Here is a 24,395-nt window from a genome sequence, read left to right as displayed (position 1 = left end):
CTTGAGTCGGTATACCTGGTTGAGCATCGCCACTGATTAAACTTTCCAGTAACAGGGGATCGTGACCGTATCACTGTAAAACTTGGTTAGAGAAGACTGATATTATATCATTCAGTTATGGATAAAGATTGAATCGGCCTCGAAAAACTAGAACTGTAAGAGCATCATTATGGTCATCGAAGAAGCAATGAGAAGATAAACCGCGGCGTATTTATTGTAAAGACCTGCATAAGAGAGAACGGCTATTGAGCGAGAGAGAGGCAAAGACCATAATTAAAGTTTGATGAGTTTGAGTTTTAACTTTATTCAAAGATTATTCTGTCAACCCTACGTTCGACCAACATGGCTTAGCGACTCAATATCAATTAAACAATTAGAGTCTGCTCGTCTCAAAGCGATTACAGTTATTTGAGTAAATCAGTGCATTTGTTGCTGCAGGTAGTGCAGGGATTCTTACAGCAGCATGCCAAAAATCCAGGTGAAATAAATAATCGTGACAAGAAAGAAAGAAGTATCACAGTAATATGAAATCGGTTTATAATACGGACTACCATTTGAGAGTACATACTTTTATTGCATGATGAAGCTGGCAAAAGTGATGGATTTGGCCACGGAGCTGGAATATTATCATTCAGATCACAAATGAAACTGATTCCAGAGAACTTGTCGAATGTTGCATCAGAGGGCAAGCTTGGAAGGAGGCATCCAGATACTAAAAGCAGATGAACAAAAAATACATGTTAGAAAATCTAGGTGTCGCAACCGTCTTTCGGTTGGGCCCCGGAATTGGGCTTCGACTTAAAAAATGTGGATTGGAGTCGCCACCGATCATTTATTTAAGAATAAATAGGTTGATCGGATACCTTATTTCTTACCTGATCTGCGTCTTTCCAAAGATGTGTCGGGTTCGGGAGTCGGTTACAGTCAAGGAAGGATTAGCACCCTTGAACTGCCCTTTCGGTACTACGTAATTTCCAGTTGTCTTTGATTAAGAAAATTATAAGTTTAAATTAAAAGATAAAATAATGATCCAAAATTACTTACCTTTGACGGATTTACAAATATACCTTTTAAAAGTCAAAATATGGGTTAGAAGAGATGAATAAATGATAAATAACGTAAAACAAATAAAATAAGGAGATTAAGAAAGAAATAAAGTAAATATAAAATGAATAGAATATATAAAATAAAAAATACAATAACACTAATATATACATAGCAAACAACTAAATAAAAATAAAATGATAATGCAAATAAATAAATAAAACAAGTAAAAGAATATAAAAACATAAAATATAGGATAAAGATAAAAAGAAAATAGATAAATAAATGAGTAAAATATATAAAAAAGTAAAAGCATATATATATAAGTAAAATAATAATAATAAAAAAAAATCAAAAGTAATATATATATTTATACATGTAAAATAGGAAATATATAAATATATATATATATATAATAACACTAAAAAAAACATATATACATATATAATAAAATTAATAGAAGTAACATGCATATATAACAAGAATAATAAAGTAGGAAAAAAATGATTTAGGGGGTGAATTAAATATTTAAAAAAAATGAACACGTCTCGGGGGTAGATCTAGGTTCGAAACTTCGAAACCCCACCCCTTTTTGGTTATATGTGCAACCCACGTTTTGGGTTATTCGAACCAAATCTCAAGAAAAATAACGTGCACATGCGAGAAATGAACGAACCAATGTAAAAAAGATGCTACCTTTTATTTCCTTTTCGAATCGTTAACAATAGCTTTGTCTTTGTATTTTCCGTGCTTTCCTCTGTGTTTTGTGTGTAAATCGTGTGTTACAATAATGAGTTACAATGGCTATTTATAGTGCTTGTGGATCCTATCTTGAGGAGTTTAAATCATAGTAGAACTCTATCCTATTTTTAGGAGTTTAAATCCTAGCAAAATTTTATCATATTTTTAGGAGTTTGAATCCTAGTAGGACGAAAATGTGTGTTGACAGCTGCCCCTCTTTGCCCATAGTCGTGTAACGGGGATAGGGCGAAGATTAAAAGACACATTTTTCGTTCGGTGGAGTTGAAAATTGACTCTTATATTTCAATAACTCCCCGTCGAATTGAGTTACGGATGACTCCTTCGTCGTGAAGCCGAGTTCATCTTGAAATGATATGAAATTGAAACCGTAGTTCGAAATTTGAATCAGCACGTGGCTTCTCGTTGCCATTCGGTCTTCTTCTCGGTTTAAAGACCTTCGATCGGAATCGAACTAACAAATCTTCATTGACAGATAGCTTTTGCTTGAAAATGGTTGCTTGTCACTAAAGCACGGTTAACCCAGGTCCTCTTCTCGACTTGAAAACCTTGACTGCAACCGGAAAGTAGTGTGATTGATGTGTCATCGAGCTGAATGGAATCGAACTCGACAATTTTGATGGCAGATAACCCTTCTAGCCTTGAGTTATGCTGTAAATGATGTGCCTTGGAGCTGAGCGTAGTCGAACTCGAAGGTCTTTGTTGACAAATACTCCTTCTTTGAGTTGGATATCCTTCATCGTGAAGTTGAAATCCAATCTAAAGATGGAAGATGCTTGTATGCACGATTCCCTTCGTCGTGAAGTTGAAACCGCGGGTGGCCCTCTCGTCATGAAGTTGAGCCTGAAATTGGATATCCTTCATCGTGAAGTTGAAATCCATGTAAGTAGCATTGTTCTGAGTCCAATATCCTCCGTCATGAAGTTGAAATTGGCTCTGGAACCTGGAAATTATTTGTTGACAACCAGCCGTCCCTTCGTTGTGAAGTTGAACTTGTGTTGTCTCGAGTTCAATATCCTTCGCTGTGAAGTTGAAATTGACTCTGAATGAAATTTTGTTGATAATCAGCCGCCCCTTCGTCGTGAAGTTGAGCTTGTGTTGCCTTGGGTTCAAGATCCTTCGTTGAGAAGTTAAAATTGGCTCTGAAATTGGGAAGTTGTTTATTGACAACCAGCGGTCACTTCGTCGTGAAGTTGAACTTGCGTTGTCTTGAGTCCAATATCCTACGCTGTGAAGTTGAAATTGGCTCTGAAATTGGAAAATTATTTGTTGACAACCAGCGGTCCCTTCATCGTGAAGTTGAACTTGCGTTTTCTGGAGTCCAATATCCTTCATTGTGAAGTTGAAATTGGCTCTGAAATTGAGAAGTTGTTTGTTGACAACCAGCGGTCCCTTCGTCGTGAAGTTGAACTTGCGTTGTCTGGAGTCCAAAATCCTTCGTTGTGAAGTTGAAATTGGCTCTGAAATTGAGAAATTGTTTGTTGACAACCAGCGATCCCTTCATTGTGAAGTTGAACTTGCGTTGTCTGGAGTCCAATATCCTTCGCTGTGAAGTTGAAATTGGCTCTGAAATTGGGAAGTTGTTTATTGACAACCAGCGGTCCCTTCGTCGTGAAGTTGAACTTGCGTTGTCTGGAGTCCAATATCCTTCGTTGTGAAGTTGAAATTGGCTCTGAAATTGAGAAGTTGTTTGTTGACAACCAGCGGTCCCTTCGTCGTGAAGTTGAACTTGCGTTGTCTGGAGTCCAATATCCTTCGCTGTGAAGTTGAAATTGGCTCTGAAATTCGAAAGTTGTTTATTGACAACCAGCGGTCCCTTCGTCGTGAAGTTGAACTTGTGTTGTCTGGAGTCCAATATCCTTTGTTGTGAAGTTGAAATTGGATCTAAAATTGGGAAATTGTTTATTGACAACCAACGGTCCATTCGTTGTGAAGTTGAACTTGCGTTGTCTGGAGTCCAATATCTTTCGCTGTGAAGTTGAAATTGGCTCCGAAATTGGAAAATTGTTGTTGACAACCAGTCGTCCCTTCGTTGTGAAGTTGAACTTGTGTTGTCTTGAGTGGCACGATATCCTCCGTCGTGGATTTGAAATCGTGGATGTTTGGCTTCGAGCTAGATATCCTTCGTTGTGAAGTTGAAATCTACTCTCGAGCAAATTGTGAGTTCGAGAGAAACTTTCAATCTGTCGAGTTGGTCGAAGTGTAGCTTCTTACTGCTGAGTTAAGCAACAAACATGAATCTTTAAAGGTGCTTTTGAATCGAGTATCATTCGTCTTGAAGTCGAAACTTGACTCTAAAAGCTGCAAAAAATTATGTATGTGGAAAATGATAAATATGATGCTCTAAAATGTATGCATAAGATGCATGTAACATGAATTGGTTATATTTTATCTCCTGAAAAAGGTCTGATAATTTGCATTAGGATGTTGAATCCCCAAATGATGCCCCAATATCCAAAATACCCAAATATTTGATATTGAATCTTCAAAGATGCCCCAAATGTTCCTCATTTCTTGCTTCAGCATTGATTCTGAGCATGAGTTTTGTGTCTAAAAGTCACATGTCATTTACCAAGATTCACTCTAGAGAGACTGTCTTGTTTGAAAAAAATGTTTTTCTTTCTCTTTTATTTTCAAAGTTATGAAAATATCAATTAAAAGAGTTTTGAAAAATGTTTGATCCAAAGTTTTGAAAATATTGTCACTTTCACGGTTTTACAATTGAGACGAATCATAAACTAGAGTTCTTCGGATATCAAGGAATTAATTATACTGTTAATCCTTCATTGAATTATAGCTATTTGACAAGTGCCAAGATCAAAGCTATTTTTGGGAAGTGGTTAAGTAAGGAAAGGATAAAAAAGTCTCAGGTTATTGTGTTTGGTCAAAGGTTTGGCATTTGATGCTCAAAGGTTTGATGGGGTATCTTACATGCTCCTCTACTAGAAGTGTTCTCTGACTCCCAACCTTAGTGGTCACACTTGGATTGTGCGATGCCGTATCAAGGAACTTGTGTGATCGCCTCAATTGCACAATTTTTATATTCGAGCCGTCTTTTCAGGTTTTTAACTCGAACCCTCCTTTGGTTTCAAGACGTTATTCAGGATTTACGTCTTGAACCCCCCTTTGTTATTTTTCTATACCATGCATTAATTACATTGTTTTTTTGCAAACAAAGATTAATCTTGATGGGCGGGATGAAATCTGAAGATAGTCTATTCTGTTTAGAAATCCATGTATGATTAGAATGGACTTTTAAGGCACGTAATGTAGGTCAGGGCTCATGGTTATGAAAGAAAAGGATAAATAGGCCCAAACAAGTGTTACAGGGTTTTGAACCAAGGATCAATTCATTTTGATGCCTTTAATCTTGTCTTGCTCAAAATGTCTCTTTCTCTTGATGCTCTATGATCTTCGAGTGAAGTGATTCAGTGATTCGAGAGTGATTGTGCTTGATCAATCTCATAGTTTGAAGCTTGATGTGCCATTTATCTTTAGGGAATCTTTGCATGTGATTTTTATCCCTTTTTCTTTTTGATTTTTGTTCTTTCTTTTTTCTTTTTTTTCTTTTGTTTCTTCTTTTGCTTCTTTTTTTTCTTGATTGGATCTTCGCACTTGCCATTTGGTCCACCTTTGGATTGATGTCTTCACTCATGTGAGCAGATTTCTTCCACCTTGCCCCCCAGTGTGGAGGGTGATCCTTGGTTAGGGTTGAATCAGAAGAAAAAAATACTATAGTCTCAAAAGGGGACACAAGGGATATATATTTTCTCCTGTTGTGAAGGGATAAAGAAAGAAAGCCATTCATCATTTCATACATGTAAGTCTTCACAGAAGAGGTATCCCCAGGGGGATAGATTTTAAGGATTAGTTCTATTCACATGAAAACAATGTAGTTAATGCATGATAGAATTATTTCGGATGAATTATTTCAGATGAATTCTTCTTCTTTTTTCCCCCAGATGTCTCAAGGTTCAAGCTCCCCGCGAGATGCCCCAAGTTGTGTCTTTAGAATAACGCTCATGTTCAGATGAACAACTCAATGCCTTGGGTTTTAATGGTATTAAAATGTCAATTTTGAGTCCAAAAAGACAGTGGTGTGATTTTATTGACTCAAAGAAAGGTATGAGTGTATCGAAAAGATAAAGGCAATGTTCAAGAATTTGGTCTTTGTGGTAATGACCATGAGTTATTTTGGGTAAATAATCGAGGTATTTTATTTTGGGGTTTGAGTCAGGATAAGAAAGGTCTAATCTTGTCACACGTCAAAAATCTATAATTCTTGAAGAATTAAAAGAATCCTTAATTCATTTAATATTCGAAGAACTAAAGATTAAAATGTATTCAATTGCTCCACCTTAGAAAGTAGCATAAATTAAATCCTTTAAAAGATTAAGCAAACATGAAAGATCAAAGACGTGTTCAAACAAAACAATCCTCTAAGTGCAAATGGTATATACCATGCCCCATTCTTTGGCAAGCGCCTTACAGTTTTCAGAGGAATATTTGGGGCTTCTTATGTGGTAACAGCTAACAGCTTCAACATCGTAGCCCTTAGAATATGGGGATTCTTTTCTTAGATCATCTTGGCAGGCTTTGTCCTACCATCAGCTGATCAGGCTCTTTAATGTTACAATCTTACTTCCATGTGGTTAAATCCACTTCATCGAGTCCTTCATGACTTAATTTCATGTTTGTGAAAATGCTTAAAAATGTAGATGAAGATGCAAAAAGGCAAAAATGCAAGAATGCAAGAATGCATGAAATGTTCGAGGCATTGATCCAGAAAAGTGTCTATTATTATAAATAATCTTTACTTAGACAAAAATGTTTTATCTTGTAAGAGACATAAAAACGATCAAAGGTATATTCAGACTAAATCCTCTAGACCCCAAACAGCTTCTAGTAGGTTGACAAGTCTTCTGTCTTCATCTGTCACTGGTTGTATGCCTTTTCGGACCATTCCAGTTTCCCTTGCCAGGCCGTGTAGATGATGAGCTGCCTTCTGTACTTTATCCAGGAAGTCTCGGATGACTGCATCTCTGGCCTTCACCCTTTGTTGTGCTTGCTCCCAACGGAAACGCCACTGTAAACATCCATCGAAGGGCACTATCTGAAGCTTGCTTGCTTGTTTCTTGAACCCATCTACAATAGCTTCTAACTCAGCTATTGTTTTGCCATCTCTCTCATGTTGTTTCTCCATATCAGCCATCCGGATTCTCAAGCATTGGTTTTGATGCTGACTGCCTGCTAAGCGCGTCTGGGCAGTCTTCATCTGTTCCTTCCAAGCTCTCTCATTCCAGTATTTAGAAGTCAATTTCAACTTGGAGTTATCCTTGACTTTATCTTGATACCCCTTTCTCAAGTCTTCGAGCTCTAAACATACTCTTTTTTGTTCTCTTTCTAGTTTGTCTGCTCGATCTTTCTGAGAGTCGGCATATAGATTCCACTGATAGCGCTCAGCCTCAAGTTCCTTTATCCTCTTCCCCAGCTCATTGTTCACAGCTTCAAACTCTGTTTTGGCTATCTCAAGTCCAGAAGGGACATGTCTGAGATGCTCCTCCATGGTCCGTGTGTCCTCACAGTTTGGCACCGGGGTGTTGTCGTTTTTTTGCAATCTTCGCCACTCTAAATAGTCTGGGGTAAGCATGTCTTTATCAGCCACAATATCCATCCGTAACACTTTCTTCCATGAATTGACAATCTCTTTGATCCTCTTCTTATAACTTTCATCGTGATACTCAAACTCTGATTTAGTTAGTCCACATGTTGTTGGGACAAACTGACGTGCCCCATAATGTCTAAGTGCTAATAATGGAGCATACCCAACTGCATCCCAAAGTTCAGGTAAGGTCATAGTGTCAGAGTCCCCACATTGGAAAAGAACGTCACTGAGGAACAACCAGGGGGCTCTCCAAGTAATATCTCGGTCTTGATAGATGAGTGAAGACTTTCATCCACTTCTCTTTTGAAGTTCCTTCATGTCATTTCATGGTGATAAACTCTCTCAAATGTGAATACGTAGTGCTAAATCGGCGGTAGGCAACCCCATTAGTCTTCCAGAAGTGGCTGTGAATCCAGACTTGAAGGAGCTGAAAACATCCAATGAATCTACCTCCGCCAGCTCTTCGGCAATGGTTGAGAGACCGAAAGGTCTCGGCTAAGATGGTTGGTGCTGGGTTGACCTGTTTCGGAAGTTGCTCAAACAGTTCCAATACGGCTGCGTCAATACATCCCAAAATCTTTGGAAAGATGATCAAGCCATACAGACCTAGTGCAAAAAATGTCTATAGTATTCCATTCATCAGGGTGGTCATTCATTAGTTTCCTTATGTGGATCCTCTCAATTCCCTGCCCGTTACCTTTGTTTCGGAGTCGGTCAGTCACCCACTTTTCATCAACTCCTGCAATCTTAGCAGTCTGTTCTTGAAAGACTAACTCTTGATGTAGGTACCATGTCTTTCAAGAGTTTAATGCTCCAGTTTAATGCTTTCACAGTACAATAGTGTAGTATACTCCTCGATGGTAGGTACCATGTCCTCCTGGTTAAAAGTGAAGCAATTGTATCCCGGGTTCCAGAATCGAACCAAGGCTCTGATTAAGGGCTCATCGGTCTTAACATGAAGCAAAAGTGCAATGTCACCATATCGCTGACTGAATTTCTATTTCCAATCATTCTTCTAACTGCCAGATGTCCCGAAGCTCTTACACGTCGTTCTGCTTTAGGCTAATAGAGGAGTAGCTAACCAGTTCTGACACATAGCTTCCTTGAAGACTGTCTCCCTTTTCCTTCTGAATCTTCTCGGACCATAGTCGTACGTCGGGGTTTTTAATCTCTTGTATTACAACACCTTTATCCATTAATTCAGATTATTTTGTGTAACAAACACCTTTTTATAGATCAATGGCTTCTTGTTATGATGCAAATGATGAAAACAAAATAAAAGAGGACAAAATAAAAAAAAAATTAGTGAGGTAAATCAAAATAATAAAATGAAAAATCATACCCCACATGATATCTACCCGAACATGTTTAGTATTCCTACTCGGACATGATCTCTATCCCGCATGCTAATTTCAAACAAATCCTAACCGCATATTTGTCTAGTTCGCATGCTTTAAACATAAAGTAAAGCATGAAATAATTCTGGCATCCTAGGGTTTGAAAAGAGGTTTTGGGGAAGGCTCTAATTCTTCAAAGTCACCCGGTTTAGGTGCTAAACAACGGTACCCGAGTTCTCCTTGCTGGTGCCCCATTGGGCGTGCCAGACCCTTAGTCCTAAACCCATCACAGGCTCGTGTGGACTAAGTTAAACTCGAGAGGACACATTTCCTTATGTCTATGCGGAGAATAAATTCACACGAAGACATAAGGTATATGAATCCCGAAGGCTACTTGCTAGGCATATGCGGTGAATAAATTCACACGAATGCGTTGCTTTCACCCCCACTTAAAACGGGTTCGGAGCTCGAGTTTAGAGCCTTAGATGAAAAAAGACTTTAAGGGCTGAAATCATTGAGAAAACGGTTAGTACAACTATTTACTCGAAAAAATATAATCAAAAGTAAGCAATAAAGATCGAAATGTTACCTTAAAATTTAAACTTACCCTTTTTGTTAAAAAAACAACTGAAAAATACCTTAGCCTGACTCACTTGAAAGTCCCCAGCGGAGTCGTCAAGCTGTTGCAACCGTCTTTCGGTTGGGCCCCGGAATTGGGCTTCGACTTGAAAAATGTGGATTGGAGTCACCACCGATCATTTATTTAAGAATAAATAGGTTGATCGGATACCTTATTTCTTACCTGATCTGCGTCTTTCCAAAGATGTGTCGGGTTCGGGAGTCAGTTACAGTCAAGGAAGGATTAGCACCCTTGAACTGCCCTTTCGGTACTGCGTAATTTCCAGTTGTCTTTGATTAAGAAAATTATAAGTTTAAATTAAAAGATAAAATAATGATCCAAAATTACTTACCTTTGACGGATTTACAAATATACCCTTTAAAAGTCAAAATATGGGTTAGAAGAGATGAATATATGATAAATAACGTAAAACAAATAAAATAAGGAGATTAAGAAAGAAATAAAGTAAATATAAAATGAATAGAATATATAAAATAAAAAATACAATAACACTAATATATACATAGCAAACAACTAAATAAAAATAAAATGATAATACAAAATAAATAAATAAAACAAGTAAAAGAATATAAAAACATAAAATATAGGATAAAGATAAAAAGAAAATAGATAAACAAATGAGTAAAATATATAAAAAAGTAAAAGCATATATATATAAGTAAAATAATAATAAAAAAAATCAAAAGTAATATACGTATTTATACATGTAAAATAGGAAATATATAAATATATATATATATATATATATATATATATATATATATAATAACACTAAAAAAACATATATACATATATAATAAAATTAATAGAAAGTAACATGCATATATAACAAGAATAATAAAGTAGGAAAAAAATGATTTAGGGGGGTGAATTAAATATTTAAAAAAAATGAACACGCCTCGGGGTAGATCTAGGTTCGAAACTTCGAAACCCCACTCCTTTTTGGTTATATGCGCAACCCACGTTTTGGGTTATTCGAACCAAATCTCAAGAAAAATAACGTGCACATGCGAGAAATGAACGAACCAATGTAAAAAAGATGATACCTTTTATTTCCTTTTCGAATCGTTTATAATAGCTTTGCCTTTGTATTTTCCGTGCTTTCTTCTGTGTTTTGTGTGTAAATCGTGTGTTACAATAGTGAGTTACAATGACTATTTATAGTGCTTGTGGATCCTATCTTTAAGAGTTTAAATCATAGTAGAACTCTATCCCATTTTTAGGAGTTTGAATCCTAGCAAAATTTTATCATATTTTTAGGAGTTTGAATCTTAGTAGGACGAAAAAGTGTGTTGACACTAGGCCATATGAGCCATGTTAAAGAAATACTAAGTAACAATTAGAATGATAGAGATGTTGGAGTACTTTAAAGTGCATGAAATAGGAACAAATTTCCGGTATCTAAAAGCAAAATTATGCAGCCAATTATGAATGGAGTAAGCATCTTACCCTGATTTCCAACTGTTCCATACAAGTTGGTAACAGTGTCAAAATCGATCATGGAGTGTTAGTACCAATTCAAAATTGTCACTTAAAGATCAGTTCGTTTTGCTCATTACAGGTACATCAAAATACAAAACCAACCTTGAAGGGAGAAATCTTTGAGGCTTATGTGACATAGGCTATAAACATTTTTGGTGATATTGTATTTCTGTAGCTTCAACCCGAGGGAGGTAGAACAATCCAAAGCTTGTAAGTTGGTGACATGGGTCTGCTTTTGCAAGTGAGAGACATAGCTATCCATGGCATCACAGCATGTTGTTGGGTTACTTATTCCATTTCCACAGCTGTTCGCAACATGCTTCATATTCGGGAAAACAAGAGGGCAAACTGAAGCAGAAGACAACATAAGAAAAAGAACTTAAATATGTAGTAAAAGGCGTTGGAAAAACTCCTATGCTACTCGATATCCAAAGGGATGCTCTTATATGAATTAATCAGATGGCAAGAGGTGAATCCTAATCTTATTATATAACATGTTAATTAGGGAAAATTCGAAACTCGCCTTTGTTAACATTGCAATTGGTTAGTCCTCTAAGAATTTCCTTTGCATGAAAAGGGTCAAGTTTACTCGCCAACCATCGAAGGACAACAGTTTTACAATCATTTACCCTCGTCGAGTGCTCAGGTAAAACACGGGGCCCATCCATGCTCAAAGGATCAGAAGCTTTCGGTGCAAGCCTTGTTGCAGCATCCGATATGGCACCTTGACAAACTTGGTCACAACATTCTTTCACTGGATCGATCTTTTCACATGAAGCAAGAAGCTCATACGAATTTACAGTGTTCTCAAACTCATCATCTTTTACTGGGTAATACGCTTCGGAGAGGTTTGATGGATGAATTGAGCAAACCTGCTTGAGATTTTTACCAACACCCTGGCCTTCTAAGACTTGCTCAATATCTGAGAGACAAGGCTTGGCAAGGGTCCTGTTTAAAGCAGTGGTGGATGCACTTGGCCCCTATATTTTGGAAAAGTGGTTAAATTTAGATTAATGTGTTTAGGAAAAAAGAAAAAAAATATAATTTTTGCATACCCATTATTTTTAAGAAAAGAAAATTAAAATTTTAGACATACATTCTTAAATTTCTGGATCCACCACTGGTTTAAAGCAAGCACACCAGTCTCTTTACTTAATTGATCAACAAGTATCACGAGGGTTGCATGTAGCTGCGGACAACATATTACATTTGCCAATAATGGAGCAAATGCAGCCCAACAATCGATTGAGGTCATGGTCATCAAATTTTGCGCAGCAGTGAAATTTAACATGCAGAGTCCTACAATAGGCCATGTGCAAAATATAATTAGACACTTAAATCCCAACTGTTTTCAGATTCCAATTTGCCCAACTATGTAAAAAGTACCTGATAGTTTCTGGATAGTACTATTTGTGAAGGGTGTCAATGGGGAGGGAGCAAGAAGAGGAAGAAATGGCTGAGGAGATGCACTCGGAGTAATTTCAAGTAAAAAAGCATCAGCTCCCCTCTATGTTAACATATAACTTTTAAGATGATCTGTTGGGGGTGGAAAAACATTCGCGGAAGCCTGAAATGAGAGCAAGGAAAAACATACCATACTCTTTAGCAAGATAACCCGACGAATAAAATGTAAACTTTTGAGTTTTCCACACATGATATAAGTACAGATTCGTCTACGACATCCAACAACAAAAAGGAAAGAAAGCGATAAAAATCTGATAGGTGGTTTATTTAGCTATTATTTTATATTTAATTTGCTCATTAATTGTTATTTTCTGTCACTAATTTATTCGTTTAAATTCACTTTTTGTGGATGACAATAAATTCTAAAAATAACACTAAAAGGACGAAATTCTACATGATTTTTATTTTATTTTTGGAGTCAATATTGAATTAGTGGATATGACTCTAGGCATGAAGCATTTGATGTGGTGTTGAGTCAACAAATTTCAGAAGGTCCAATCAGCGCTTCTAGAATGACGAATTGATTAGCCGTGTTTTTGAAATTTAAATTTGAAATTATCTCTTATTTTTTAAATTCAATTTGAATATTTTCAAGAATTATCTTCAGGAACTGATTAGCTTGTTGGTTTGGATGTTGTTCTGGTTTAAAGTTGGGAGGAAGAATCGGCTATTAGCAAGTTTGACTTCCTGTGAACACACTTAACGGCGGTCCGCTAAGCGAAATTGATATCAGGCTCGATTCTCATTAAGATAACATAGTCAGAGTTGGGTTTCTCCAAAATTTTAAAACAGAGTTGGCGCTGACGACTATAGTCATAGTTAGTTTACATAAGGACTGAAATTCAAAGATAACTTTTAGATTATCGATTTACAAGAGAGAGAAACAAGTTATAGGAGTTTAACCTTATAGACTGTAAGCGACAATAATTTAAAGTAAAAATCTATTTCGATGATCGGTTGGAATTGAGGCAAAGCCAAAGCTTGAGGTTGTTTTTATCATAAGTAAATTTTTATCTTTATTTATTTATTTTATTTTATAATTTTTCAAAATAAAACCCCCATCTTATCTTTTATCCAAATTCAAAATCAGAATACCTACTATATCAAAAACTCTAAAATCTCTGTAGACCGACTTTTACTTCTCTTTACTACTCTTTTTATTTATTTATTTATTTTTTTAAAAATAAATTTATTTCAAGTAAAACAATGTCTGTCAAAATATAACAAAACATATTCAAGACTAGAGAATTGCTACACCTTAAACTATTGCTTTGTTTTGGTCACAATATCAATGATAAGACGTCTCATGTTTGTTCCTCGTATGTCAAGCTATAATGGTTCCCACTTTTCCCCCACCTATCTATTTTTACTCATTCTAACATCAATAGAAGCCATTTACAAATTAGTCGAGGGATCTCAAACACCTTCATGGTCAACCTCCCTGTCAATGTCTAAGGAGGAATACCAAAATCAAGATCAATACATTTCTAACCACTAGTTTTGCTAAAGTACCTCAAATGGTGTTCTAAAATAGCTATATCCTTGTTCAAGAAGCAATCATTATGAATGCTTAAACAATTTTTTTTAAGAGAATGTAAACAATTTTAAGAATTATATGTGGTAAACAATTATAAGAATTATATGTGGTAAACAATTACAAAAACTCATATTGGCATGTATTCATCAGCAAAATAAATCACTGCCGAACAGTTTAACTAGTGCAAACATTTAACCTCAACCAGTGATTACGTTACTAAATTGCTTTAGTGACGCATCGTAACGGTTGTCAAGCACTGACATCGTACCGGTTGTCAAGGTTACCACAACTACACCGGTGATTTAAAAACATAATTATTTTTAAGAAATAAATCACACCATACCATTCACAACAGCAATTTAGTACTAGTCAACCACACACTACCATTCCATTTCATTTTCCTTTTATCATATTAATAGAGTGGCTAAACCCAATAGCATTATATCACATTTAACATAGACAACAAATCATTCCAGCTTTGAAATGCTAAAAGTGTATCAAAGTAATAATAATGCAAGGAAGGAGAGGTTCCATAAGTTAAAACAGCTCTCGCAGCACTTTAACTAGAAACTACAGTGATATTTTTTACCGAGAAGAATCAATTTCCCTATGTTCAAAAATAGAAAGCAAAACAATGATCCAAGCACCCCAATTCTTAAAATTAACATATCAGGCTAAAATAAACCAAACCCAAAGAAGGAAACAAGTTGAAAACATCACCCACAGGCAAGAAACATAAACAGCTCGAGGAGTAACATGGTGAGACTGTGCTTGAGAGACACCCCGGCACTCATAATCTTCTTTTTTCACTTAAAATATGGTTTGCCAAAACAAGGAAGAAAAACAAAGACCAAACAATGGATAAGAAGCTAGGGAAGCGTGGGAATGTGAAGAACAAAAGGAAGAAGACATGCGAAAGAGAAGAAGAAGAAGAAGAGAGGCGCCAGGAATGAGCTTCCAATGAGTGGTGGACACGAACAAAGAGGAAAAAATGAACAAAAAGAAAGCAGTAGGGAAGAATAAGTAATGAAAATAGCTGTCCTCTGGAGGGAGAGGAGACCCTACAATCGAATTAAATTCAATACTTACCTACTACTCTTTCAGTGCATTAACGCAATCTATTGCCTTTTTTTTCCCGAACTTTGTTTATTAAGGCATTTTTGACACGTGTGAGGACGGTGTTGATGTGTGAATGATGTATGTTGTGGTCCGACACGTGTCTATGTTCGTTGAGAATTTCTAATTTATTATTTTTTTAGAAAACGAATTTTTAATTTATTTTATTATTCATTTATTTTTGTATCGAGACAAACTGATTTGAGAAGATATTACAAGTAAATTTATTTGGAAGGAGCATTAAAAAATTGAATTTCTTTTGTTTGGAGTGGTATAATTTTTTTTTATTAGAGTGAATGTTATTTGTTGATAACATCATCTATTTCTTAATTACTTCATTGGAAGTTGTGGTTGTTGTCCTGAAAAAAATATGTTTTTAAAATTGTTGATGAAATTAAATTTTTTATATAGACCGTTGATGATTTATTCTTTTTAATTTTAGATAAAAAATTGTTATTTATGAAAAAATTATAATTGAGACTCTCTTTTTTATGGTGACTGAGAAGTATTTATAGGGATCTCGACTGACGGTTATTTGTAGCTCAATAAACTAGATATATTTGATCGTGATATTTTGAATTTTGTTCTTATAAATCACGTAGATCTGTCAGAAGTCTTGTTTAGAGATTTTGTTTATACATTATGACTAATTCGATTTTTACGGGTATGTCAAAAGTCTTATCTAGAAGTCTTATTTGTATATTGAAATTAATTAGTAGATTTATGTTAAAAGAATATAGATTCCTTGAAAAAATTTAGTGAATATCTATATGAAGATTTTGAGAGGCGAGGAGTTAATTGTTTCTAAAAATATTTTTTGAAAATAACGGAAATCAATTCCTTTAACTGAAAATTATATATTAATTAATCTTACAATTCCAAAACAAATTCTCAAAAAAAAAAATGAAAAACCTATTAACAAAACTCAATAAAAAGAAAAAAAATGGGTTTTTGGAGAAGAAATGAAGAACAAATAAATTGCCAAATAAGTAAAAGGAAGAGTACAAGATAATTTATTTCAGAAAAAAAACGTGAATTTTGTGACGGGCTGATGGAGTTATCACAAGAAAGCAGTGGAGCGGTTTTGGCGAGGAAGATATTCGGTAGTGGAGAAAGATATATAGCGCCAACAAAATGGGTGATAGTCACGATAGATCGAGTATTCAATCTATTTTATTTTTAATGTTAAAATTTAATTTTTTTTAATCTTATTTATGAAGATAGTATTTTTTTAATAGACTTAAGTGATTATAATATATTATTTATTTAAAAAATTTCTTGATTAATAATGTACACATATCACGCATATACAATTATTTGAACTTAAAATTTTAAGAGAAAATCATTCTCTTTAATCATTTGAACCGCTTATGTATTCTATTCATAATGATAGTTAAAACGGATGAATGATGATAGATTCATTAGATAATACGAGTTTATCCGACATTGTAACATATGACACTCTCACTAATAATTATTGTGGGCGTGGTAATAACGATAAGACATTGCTCTGTTCTTCGAGATGAGGAAGGTAGGCTGGTAGGGAGGTTAGTAAACACAGTAACTTACAACACATTGATGAGCTTTCTTTGCAACTGTGGGTGCGTTCTAACAAACAAAAGAACTAATGAAGAGAATGATTCTAGAGGGCCTGACTCTGTTATATACATGACGCCCATTACCTTTTCTGCTAAAGTTTGTAACCCAGATGAAGTCATTGAATTGCATAACTAGTTGATTCCTTAAAGGGTGTGGTTCATTACAGACCAATATACCAAGCTCATTAGCTGTGTTTGCTCCATGAAGTCTATTCTTTTTCTCATCAGGTGAAGGATGACAATAGATGCTTTTACTTCGAACCTTGTTAACAAGATTAAATGGATTATGGCAGTTGTAGTTGGTTCACTTCTTATGATTTAGATGGAGAGTTGCACTCGATAGTAAAATAACTATTAGATCGAAGTATTTTGTCCTCATTAGGAGGTAGAGTTGTGGAAAATAAAGGTGAGGTAGCTTCATTTAGGTCGTATTTTATCTCTCGATCATGCTCGATAAATTTTATTATGAATCTTTAGTGCATGTGTCAGTCCTAAGAATGTAATGGTTATTCGTAGGTTAGTAGACTAAGTGGATACAAACATGTGACGGTAGATTTGATTATGGTAGATCATGTAGATCTGTCAGAAGTTATATTAGTTAGTCGAGATTTTTAGAAATCCGACGATTGTGGGATATAAAAATGATATATACAGAAGATTTTAATGGAATATAACGTATCGAGATATAACATTTAGATATTTTTTTATATTTTTCAAAATTTCTTTAGTATAGCATAGTTGAAAATATTTTAGAGTTCACTAACAACTGTGGTGCACGAGAATAACATGTACGAAGGACCTTTGACATATACAACAAACCTTTATCACACATCCAAGTAAATATTTGTAGCCATTGTTGAAAGAGTATAGGAACCCATGGAGTGGTATATGCGTAAGGACCTTATCAAGTTAAGATACAAAACACAACCACTCAGAGGTAGCCACTTCAAATGGGGCCCCATCAAGATGTAAATGGTGAAAAAGAAAAAAAATGATCAATGAATCAGAAAGTTTCAAAATACTTATCTCGAAACCTCATCCGTTCCCTCCTTTTCCCTCCTCTGATTTCCCTCTGATTTCCACCGTACCAGAAGAAAACCACTCTCCAACACAGAAAGATAAGACTTTGCAAAAGAAAAATCAAATACAAAGCCAATCCCTTGTAGGAAAAGAACCTCTCTCTTCTTGCAAGGAATCCTTTGTTCCCCATGTCTTTCTCAAATCTGACAATGTGGGTGTCTTCAAAACCTTCTATTTCCGACACTTCTTCACTCTCCTTCCGTTCTTTCGTCTCCCCTTTTCAGCTCCCGTCTCAAAGTTCATCTTCCATTAACCCTTCAAGGTCATCTTCATCTTCAACCACGGTTCACTGTGGTCTCCGTGAGCTTAGGGACCGTATCGATTCCGTCAAGAACACGCAGAAGATCACCGAAGCGATGAAGCTCGTGGCTGCTGCTAAAGTCAGGAGAGCACAAGAAGCTGTTGTCAATGGCAGACCTTTCTCCGAATCTCTGGTTGAAGCCCTTTACAACATCAATGAACAGCTCCAGACCGAAGACGTCGATGTTCCTCTTACCAGCATCAGGCCTGTCAAAAAAGTTGCCTTGGTTGTCGTCACTGGTGATCGTGGTCTTTGTGGAGGTTTCAACAATTCTATCCTCGAGAAAGCCGAAGCAAGGATTGCTGAATTGAAGCAACTTGGACTCGATTATACCATAATCAGTGTGGGGAAAAAGGTAATTCGTATTTCATTCGCCGGCCTTATATCCTGTGGACAGGTTCCTGGAAGGTAGTAATCTCCCTACAGCTAAAGAAGCTCAGGCGATTGCAGATGATGTATTTTCACTCTTTGTCAGTGAAGAAGTCGATAAAGTCGAGCTTTTATACACGAAATTCGTATCGTTGGTTAAGTCCGATCCGGTGATCCATACTTTGCTTCCACTGTCGCCAAAGGGAGAAATCTGTGATGTCAATGGTGTTTGCGTTGATGCAGCAGAGGATGAGTTATTCAGGTTGACAACCAATGAAGGGAAACTGACAGTCGAGAGAGATGTCATCAGAACCCAAACCGCCGATTTCTCTCCGATTTTGCAGTTCGAGCAGGATCCGGTGCAGATTCTGGATGCTTTGTTGCCTCTTTATCTCAACAGCCAGGTTTTGAGGGCTTTGCAGGAATCATTAGCCAGTGAGCTTGCAGCTAGGATGAGTGCCATGAGCAGTGCAACTGATAATGCACAGGAACTGAAAAAGACCTTGTCTATCGTCTACAACCGGCAGCGTCAAGCGAAAATCACCGGGGAGATATTGGAGATCGTTGCCGGTGCCAATGCTTTGGTCTGATCAACTCGTGCTTTGTTTCGCCGTCGATTCTGTGTCGTTGTAGGTATTAAAAAGAAGTAATTTCCTTATTCATTCGTATATACTTGTTTAAGAACAATCATGCTGATAAGATCCCTTTCTCCTCTTTTTTGCGTTGTAATTCTCAAATGCTTATTAACTCCATGCAGAATGAGACCTGCAATGTGTTTTTGGAATTGACAAATAAGAGTATTTACCCATCTTTGTATGTTGTTTTCCCCTTACAAGTATCATACTTGTCCGGTCGCCGGAGATATATATTGCATGCAATAGATCATATTGGACTCTTCACTTTATAAGGTAGCTTTCATGGGTGGACTCGGGTTTCGGCTGCCGAGTACTTTACCGGTGCCGACTCCGAGTACTAGCAATTAAGCTGCCTACGCCAGAAAATCAAAATGATCTGCGGTTTATTCAGACAAAAGCAACAAAAACAGAACACATGATCTTGCATAAAGCCTAGTTGGCAAACGGATGATTGGTGTTAAGCAGTGTGACGGTTTTACGTGGTTTATTCATGTATACATGATAGTTCTGTAAATATAAAAAAAGGAAGATAAACAAGATGCAGGAGATGTTGTAGTTTTATAATTGGAGAGAGATTCCTCTTCAACTTTACACGACATTACACGACAATTTATATAAATATTCTTAATATTATTTCAGCTTTATAATGACAATGATTATTTGTAAACAGATAAAGTAAGTATATTTAACCAATGACAAAATTGATAATAGTCACGTGGGTTTGCCCAAGATAAGTCAGCAGCCACAGATGCCTTAGCCCAAGATGCTGCGTGCATGCATGCTTCACATACTACAAATTTCTAACGTCCATTTGGATTTATAATACTATAAATCAAGTTAATGATACGATGGAGACAAGACGAAGGAATGCTTTTGTCATGTCTATGAGTTGCTTCAAGATGCATGAGATTAATGTTCGAAAAATAATGGAGAAGAGAAAAAGGTTAAGAACTTTGATACATGATTAAACAGTTTTCTTCCAGTTTTCATGATACTTTCAAGATATATTACGGCTAAAAACTTTCTAACTAAAATAATAAAAATATCATATAAAGTAAAATACATTTAACCTAAATCTAATAGATTTTGATTTGATTCTATAGAATTGAGTTTTTTTATATAGATTTAACTTCGAATTTGGTTGAGTCAAATTTTTTAATGATAATGTCAAATCAAATTTAGATTTAGGATAAAATATATTTGATTTGACATACTATAATCGATATTTATACATTTAAAGATAATTATTATAATATTTCTTTATATTTTTTTAATTATGTCTTTATTTTATATAATAAATATATTATTTATATCATATCAAATCGAGTAAAGATACAAAATTTTATTTCTAAAATCAAATAAGATAAACCAAAAACTCGGTCGTACCAGAACCATGAACCATCACCATCCCAACCTAAATCCTAATACTTCAAATTCCTGTGTTGAAAGGCGGTGCAAATGAGTTGGTAAAAGCCATGATCCTTAAAATGGTAAAATTTGAGTTTAAGCTCTTTAAAATTCAAGATATTTAAATTATGATAATAACAAAATTATATTTTAATCTTTTAAGATTTTATAATTTACTTATACCTACCAGAAAAGCTCATGGCTTCGTCCTTCCATATGTTTAGCGATAATTAAACAAAATTTTCAATCATCCTAAAATACGATGGCCACAGTTTACTAAACTAAAGTAGGATTCAAATTCTGATATTATAATCTTAAGAAACGTGACTTAGAATACAGAAACAGATACTTTGAATCGTCTTTAAAAAAATTATATTTGATTTCGACCTATAAATATACATAATATATATATATATATATATATATATTAATGGACTTTGGAAAGTGTCAAATAAGCCTTAAAGAAGATAAAGGATATTGTCAACTACCCAAATCAATTGGTCAAAAAAAGTGGTACGTATAAGTAACCGATACACACAAAAAGTTCAAATTGCATTGATTAAATCAATGTAACGTACCAAACGAAGGTTTCTCTCTTGAATTTCAATTTCCAACCAAAAGAAAAACAAAAACAAAAGTACACACAAAAATATATATAATCAGTACACCTTGAAAATATCCCAGAAAGCTCTAGTTTTCTTCTATGGGTTTTCTTCAAGCCACCAAGCATGCAGCACTCCACATCGGCTAATAGAACTTCAAAACCCTGCACTCAATATATATATATATACATATATGTTGCTGGTTAAAGTGGACTTAGGCTTACCTTGTATCTCTGGCAATGGTTACGTGATATTGGCACGGCTCAATCAGATAACATAACTCTCCGCTTTTAGAATGATGCTCTCGAATTGAACCGCACCAATATCTCGATGACGTTCTTCCTTTGTTATACATATGCGATACTGAAGAATTACAAGTACGAAAAGATAGGCACCAACAATGTACATATGTTTGTATATGTTCACCTTCAACTTCAATGGATGATAAGAAATGATGAACAAAGAAGAGGCTCTAAGTGTAAAAGAAAGCTTTCCAATAGACTCGCAACTTGTACAAATTAAGGCACATAAAAATCCAGTTTCAATGTAAAGAAGGAGAAACATTGATGAAGGAGGAGATTTAAGGGTTTAGAGAAAAAGAGGGACACACACCAAATGAAAAGGAGAGAGATATATAAGCAAAGGGATCAAGGGGCCAGGCCTAAAAGGACGGTGGGGAAATGGTAGAGCATTGAATTTGCCAACAACCCAACAACAAACAAGGAGTGGGTATAATAAATATAAGGCTTAATACCTAAAATTACCCCTTCACTTTAATAAAAATTTACTTTAGTCCTTTTACTTTTTTCAATCAGTTTGACCTCTTAATTTTCAATTCATTATGACTTTAGCCCTTCGACGTTTTTTTTCTAAACAAGTCACGTTGTGCAATCAAGCTCTAACTCTAACATTTGAAATAAATGTGACATAAACTGATTGGGTTGCATTATCATTTTTTAAAGGAAACCACCTTGGGATTAAAGTGATAATGAATTGAAAGTTGAGAGGTTAAACTAACTCAAAAATAATAAAAAGTCAAAAAAAATTACACTAAAATAGAGGGGCTAAAGTAGGTATTAAGCCTAAATACAAAGTTGGGAGAGACAAAATAGGGGAAAGTTCTTATTGAAACAAACCCTTGAGCTTTCAATTTTGCATTTATGAGGTGGAAGGGCCTTGTTGTTGGTGTGCTGCCAACACCATTTGAACTTCAAAAGAAAAAAGATAATAAAGTCTTTGGTTGGTGAACTTAAATTTTTAGGTAAAATACATCAATTGTTATTGATTTATTATTATTATTTATTTCATAATTGAATTATTTTTAGTTAAATTATCATTAATATTATTTTTTATTTTGATCATTACTTATTAAAAAATAATGATAATATAGGGATGGATTTTTAAAAATTTTATTTTTCACGTCATTTTCTCTCTTTCCATCAACAATTTGGATCAGACAAAAGTAAAAAAAAAATAATGAATCAAAGAGAGAGGACTCGAATTCGAATATATGATCTTTACAACAAAATTATTTTTAACATAAACACTAAGCTAGGTTAGATATTTGTTAGAATTCCTTCAAAAAATATTTAAATTAAACTCTATCATCACCTAAAAATTAATATTTAAATTAAACCATGTCATCATCTCAAAATTAAATCTACATATTTTTAAAGAGGATAAAACTTGGGGCTTTAATAAAAAAATGTTCAATCTTTAACCACTAAAAAATTATGTAATTATTAATTTATTATAATTTCAACTGAACTAATATTTAACTTGAATTATTATTAAAATTGAAATCACACTAAAATTATTTTCCAACTTTACTTTGGAATAAAATTTAATTAAATAACTATTTATTTTTTTATAAAATTAATATTAAATCATTTCAAATTTTGAATTTATAATATTTATTTAAGATAGAATGTAAATTTTAAATTTTTTAGATTTAAATTTATTGTTTTAATTTTTAGATTATTTACAAATCATGACATGAGTTTTTAAATCAAAAGGGAAAAAAAGAGCACCATTAACAAAGGGTAAAGAAACAAAGATTGACCCCCATGGTCCCTAAAAGGATAATGAATGTATCCCATTATGTTAGATTTGGATTCAATTGCTCTTTAGGTCCTTTTCGTTTTGAAGTTAAGTGAATTAAATCTTGTCCCCTCATTTTTTGGTTATAATTTCTTTTTAGGTCCTTTTAGTCTTGAGATTAGGTAAATTAAGTCTCGGTCTATCATTTTTTTATTTAAATACATTTTTACGTCCCTTTCAATTTAAGATTAAATAAATTAGATTCTAACCCACTCTATTTTAAATTTTAAATTTTAAATTTTAAATTTTAAATTGATGGCTTAACAATTTGACTCTCATAGTTCTTATTTATATTTGACTAATAAAGTTTTGTTCCCCTCATAGTAATTGTTTTAAAATTAATTGTACTAAGCCTTGACCCTCACGTTTCTAATTTAATTACTGGGACCCTATCAGTTTCGAAATTAAACATCTTTACCCACTATGATTTCATCCAAGTTCATCTCTCTCTCTCTCTCTCTCTCTATATATCCCCATGTGAATTAATGTATTCATCTCTAACACCCCCATCTTTTACAGCAAAAAGGAGGAGAAGGCCCACTTTAATGTAGGTTTTCACGTGAAAAATCTAATAATGTACTAAACCCTACAATACAGTTACATACATAATTATGGCGATTTTTTCCAAAAATCATCGGTGATCGGTATATATATTGATCTAACATCGGTCAGATTATATTTTTTGATCTAACACTCGTAGCAGTAAAGCGCGTCCCCTGAACCGCGCTATATACTGATTTGGCGCCACGTGAAGTATAGAGCACCCCCTGTACCGCGCTATACGCTGATTGTTATTTAACGCGGTATATAATAATTACATATAACGCGGTGCATGTACCTCACCTTATATGTTTATAAATATCTCCCTTTCTCGCATCTCTCCTCACATCTCCTCGCATCTCTCCTTTCTTATAAATTAATACAACAATTCCGTCAACGAGTAATAATTTTGGCAATCTTCTTATATTTGATTTAGAAGTTCGTGCGATTTTTCGTTATAAGGTAATTTTGGTTATAATTTTTAATTATACTTATTGTTTATTATCATTATTTGAAAAATATTATACTAATTATTTTTAATTAATTTTTATGTTTGTAAAATTGAAAAGCGGAAGCATACGTCGAAATAGTTTTACGGTGCAGGCAATAATATAAAATTATAATATTTAAATTATTTACGTTGATGTGTAAAAAAAAATTTGTGTTATATTTTCGTTCATATATAATTTATTTAATCATGTTTGTTTAAGTTTTTTTTT

The 24,395-nt window shown here is 34.5% G+C and overlaps 1 protein-coding gene and 1 pseudogene across 1 annotated transcript; one reads left to right on the top strand and one right to left on the bottom strand.

The window, feature by feature from the left end:
• Window positions 1-3: 3 nt before the first annotated feature.
• On the bottom strand, window positions 4-14,856 carry LOC120217604 (uncharacterized GPI-anchored protein At1g61900-like). Its single transcript, XM_039214690.1, has 9 exons — window positions 14,653-14,856; window positions 12,314-12,494; window positions 12,051-12,226; window positions 11,451-11,877; window positions 11,030-11,275; window positions 10,895-10,906; window positions 569-712; window positions 416-459; window positions 4-225 (listed from the first exon to the last, which is right to left on the bottom strand). The coding sequence occupies exons 3-9, from the start codon at window positions 12,216-12,218 to the stop codon at window positions 148-150; spliced, it is 1,119 nt and encodes a 372-aa protein (XP_039070621.1). The 5' UTR covers window positions 12,219-12,226; window positions 12,314-12,494; window positions 14,653-14,856; the 3' UTR covers window positions 4-147.
• A 2,974-nt stretch (window positions 14,857-17,830) lies between these two features.
• On the top strand, window positions 17,831-19,213 carry LOC120217603 (annotated as a pseudogene).
• The last annotated feature ends 5,182 nt before the right edge of the window (window positions 19,214-24,395 follow it).

Source organism: Hibiscus syriacus, unplaced genomic scaffold (assembly GCF_006381635.1).
Source record: "Hibiscus syriacus cultivar Baekdansim isolate YM2019G1 unplaced genomic scaffold, ASM638163v2 tig00110187_pilon, whole genome shotgun sequence".
In the NCBI taxonomy this organism is placed as follows: domain Eukaryota; kingdom Viridiplantae; phylum Streptophyta; class Magnoliopsida; order Malvales; family Malvaceae; genus Hibiscus; species Hibiscus syriacus.
Note: the sequence above shows the minus strand (reverse complement) of the source record. Positions and strands in the feature narration are given on the sequence as shown.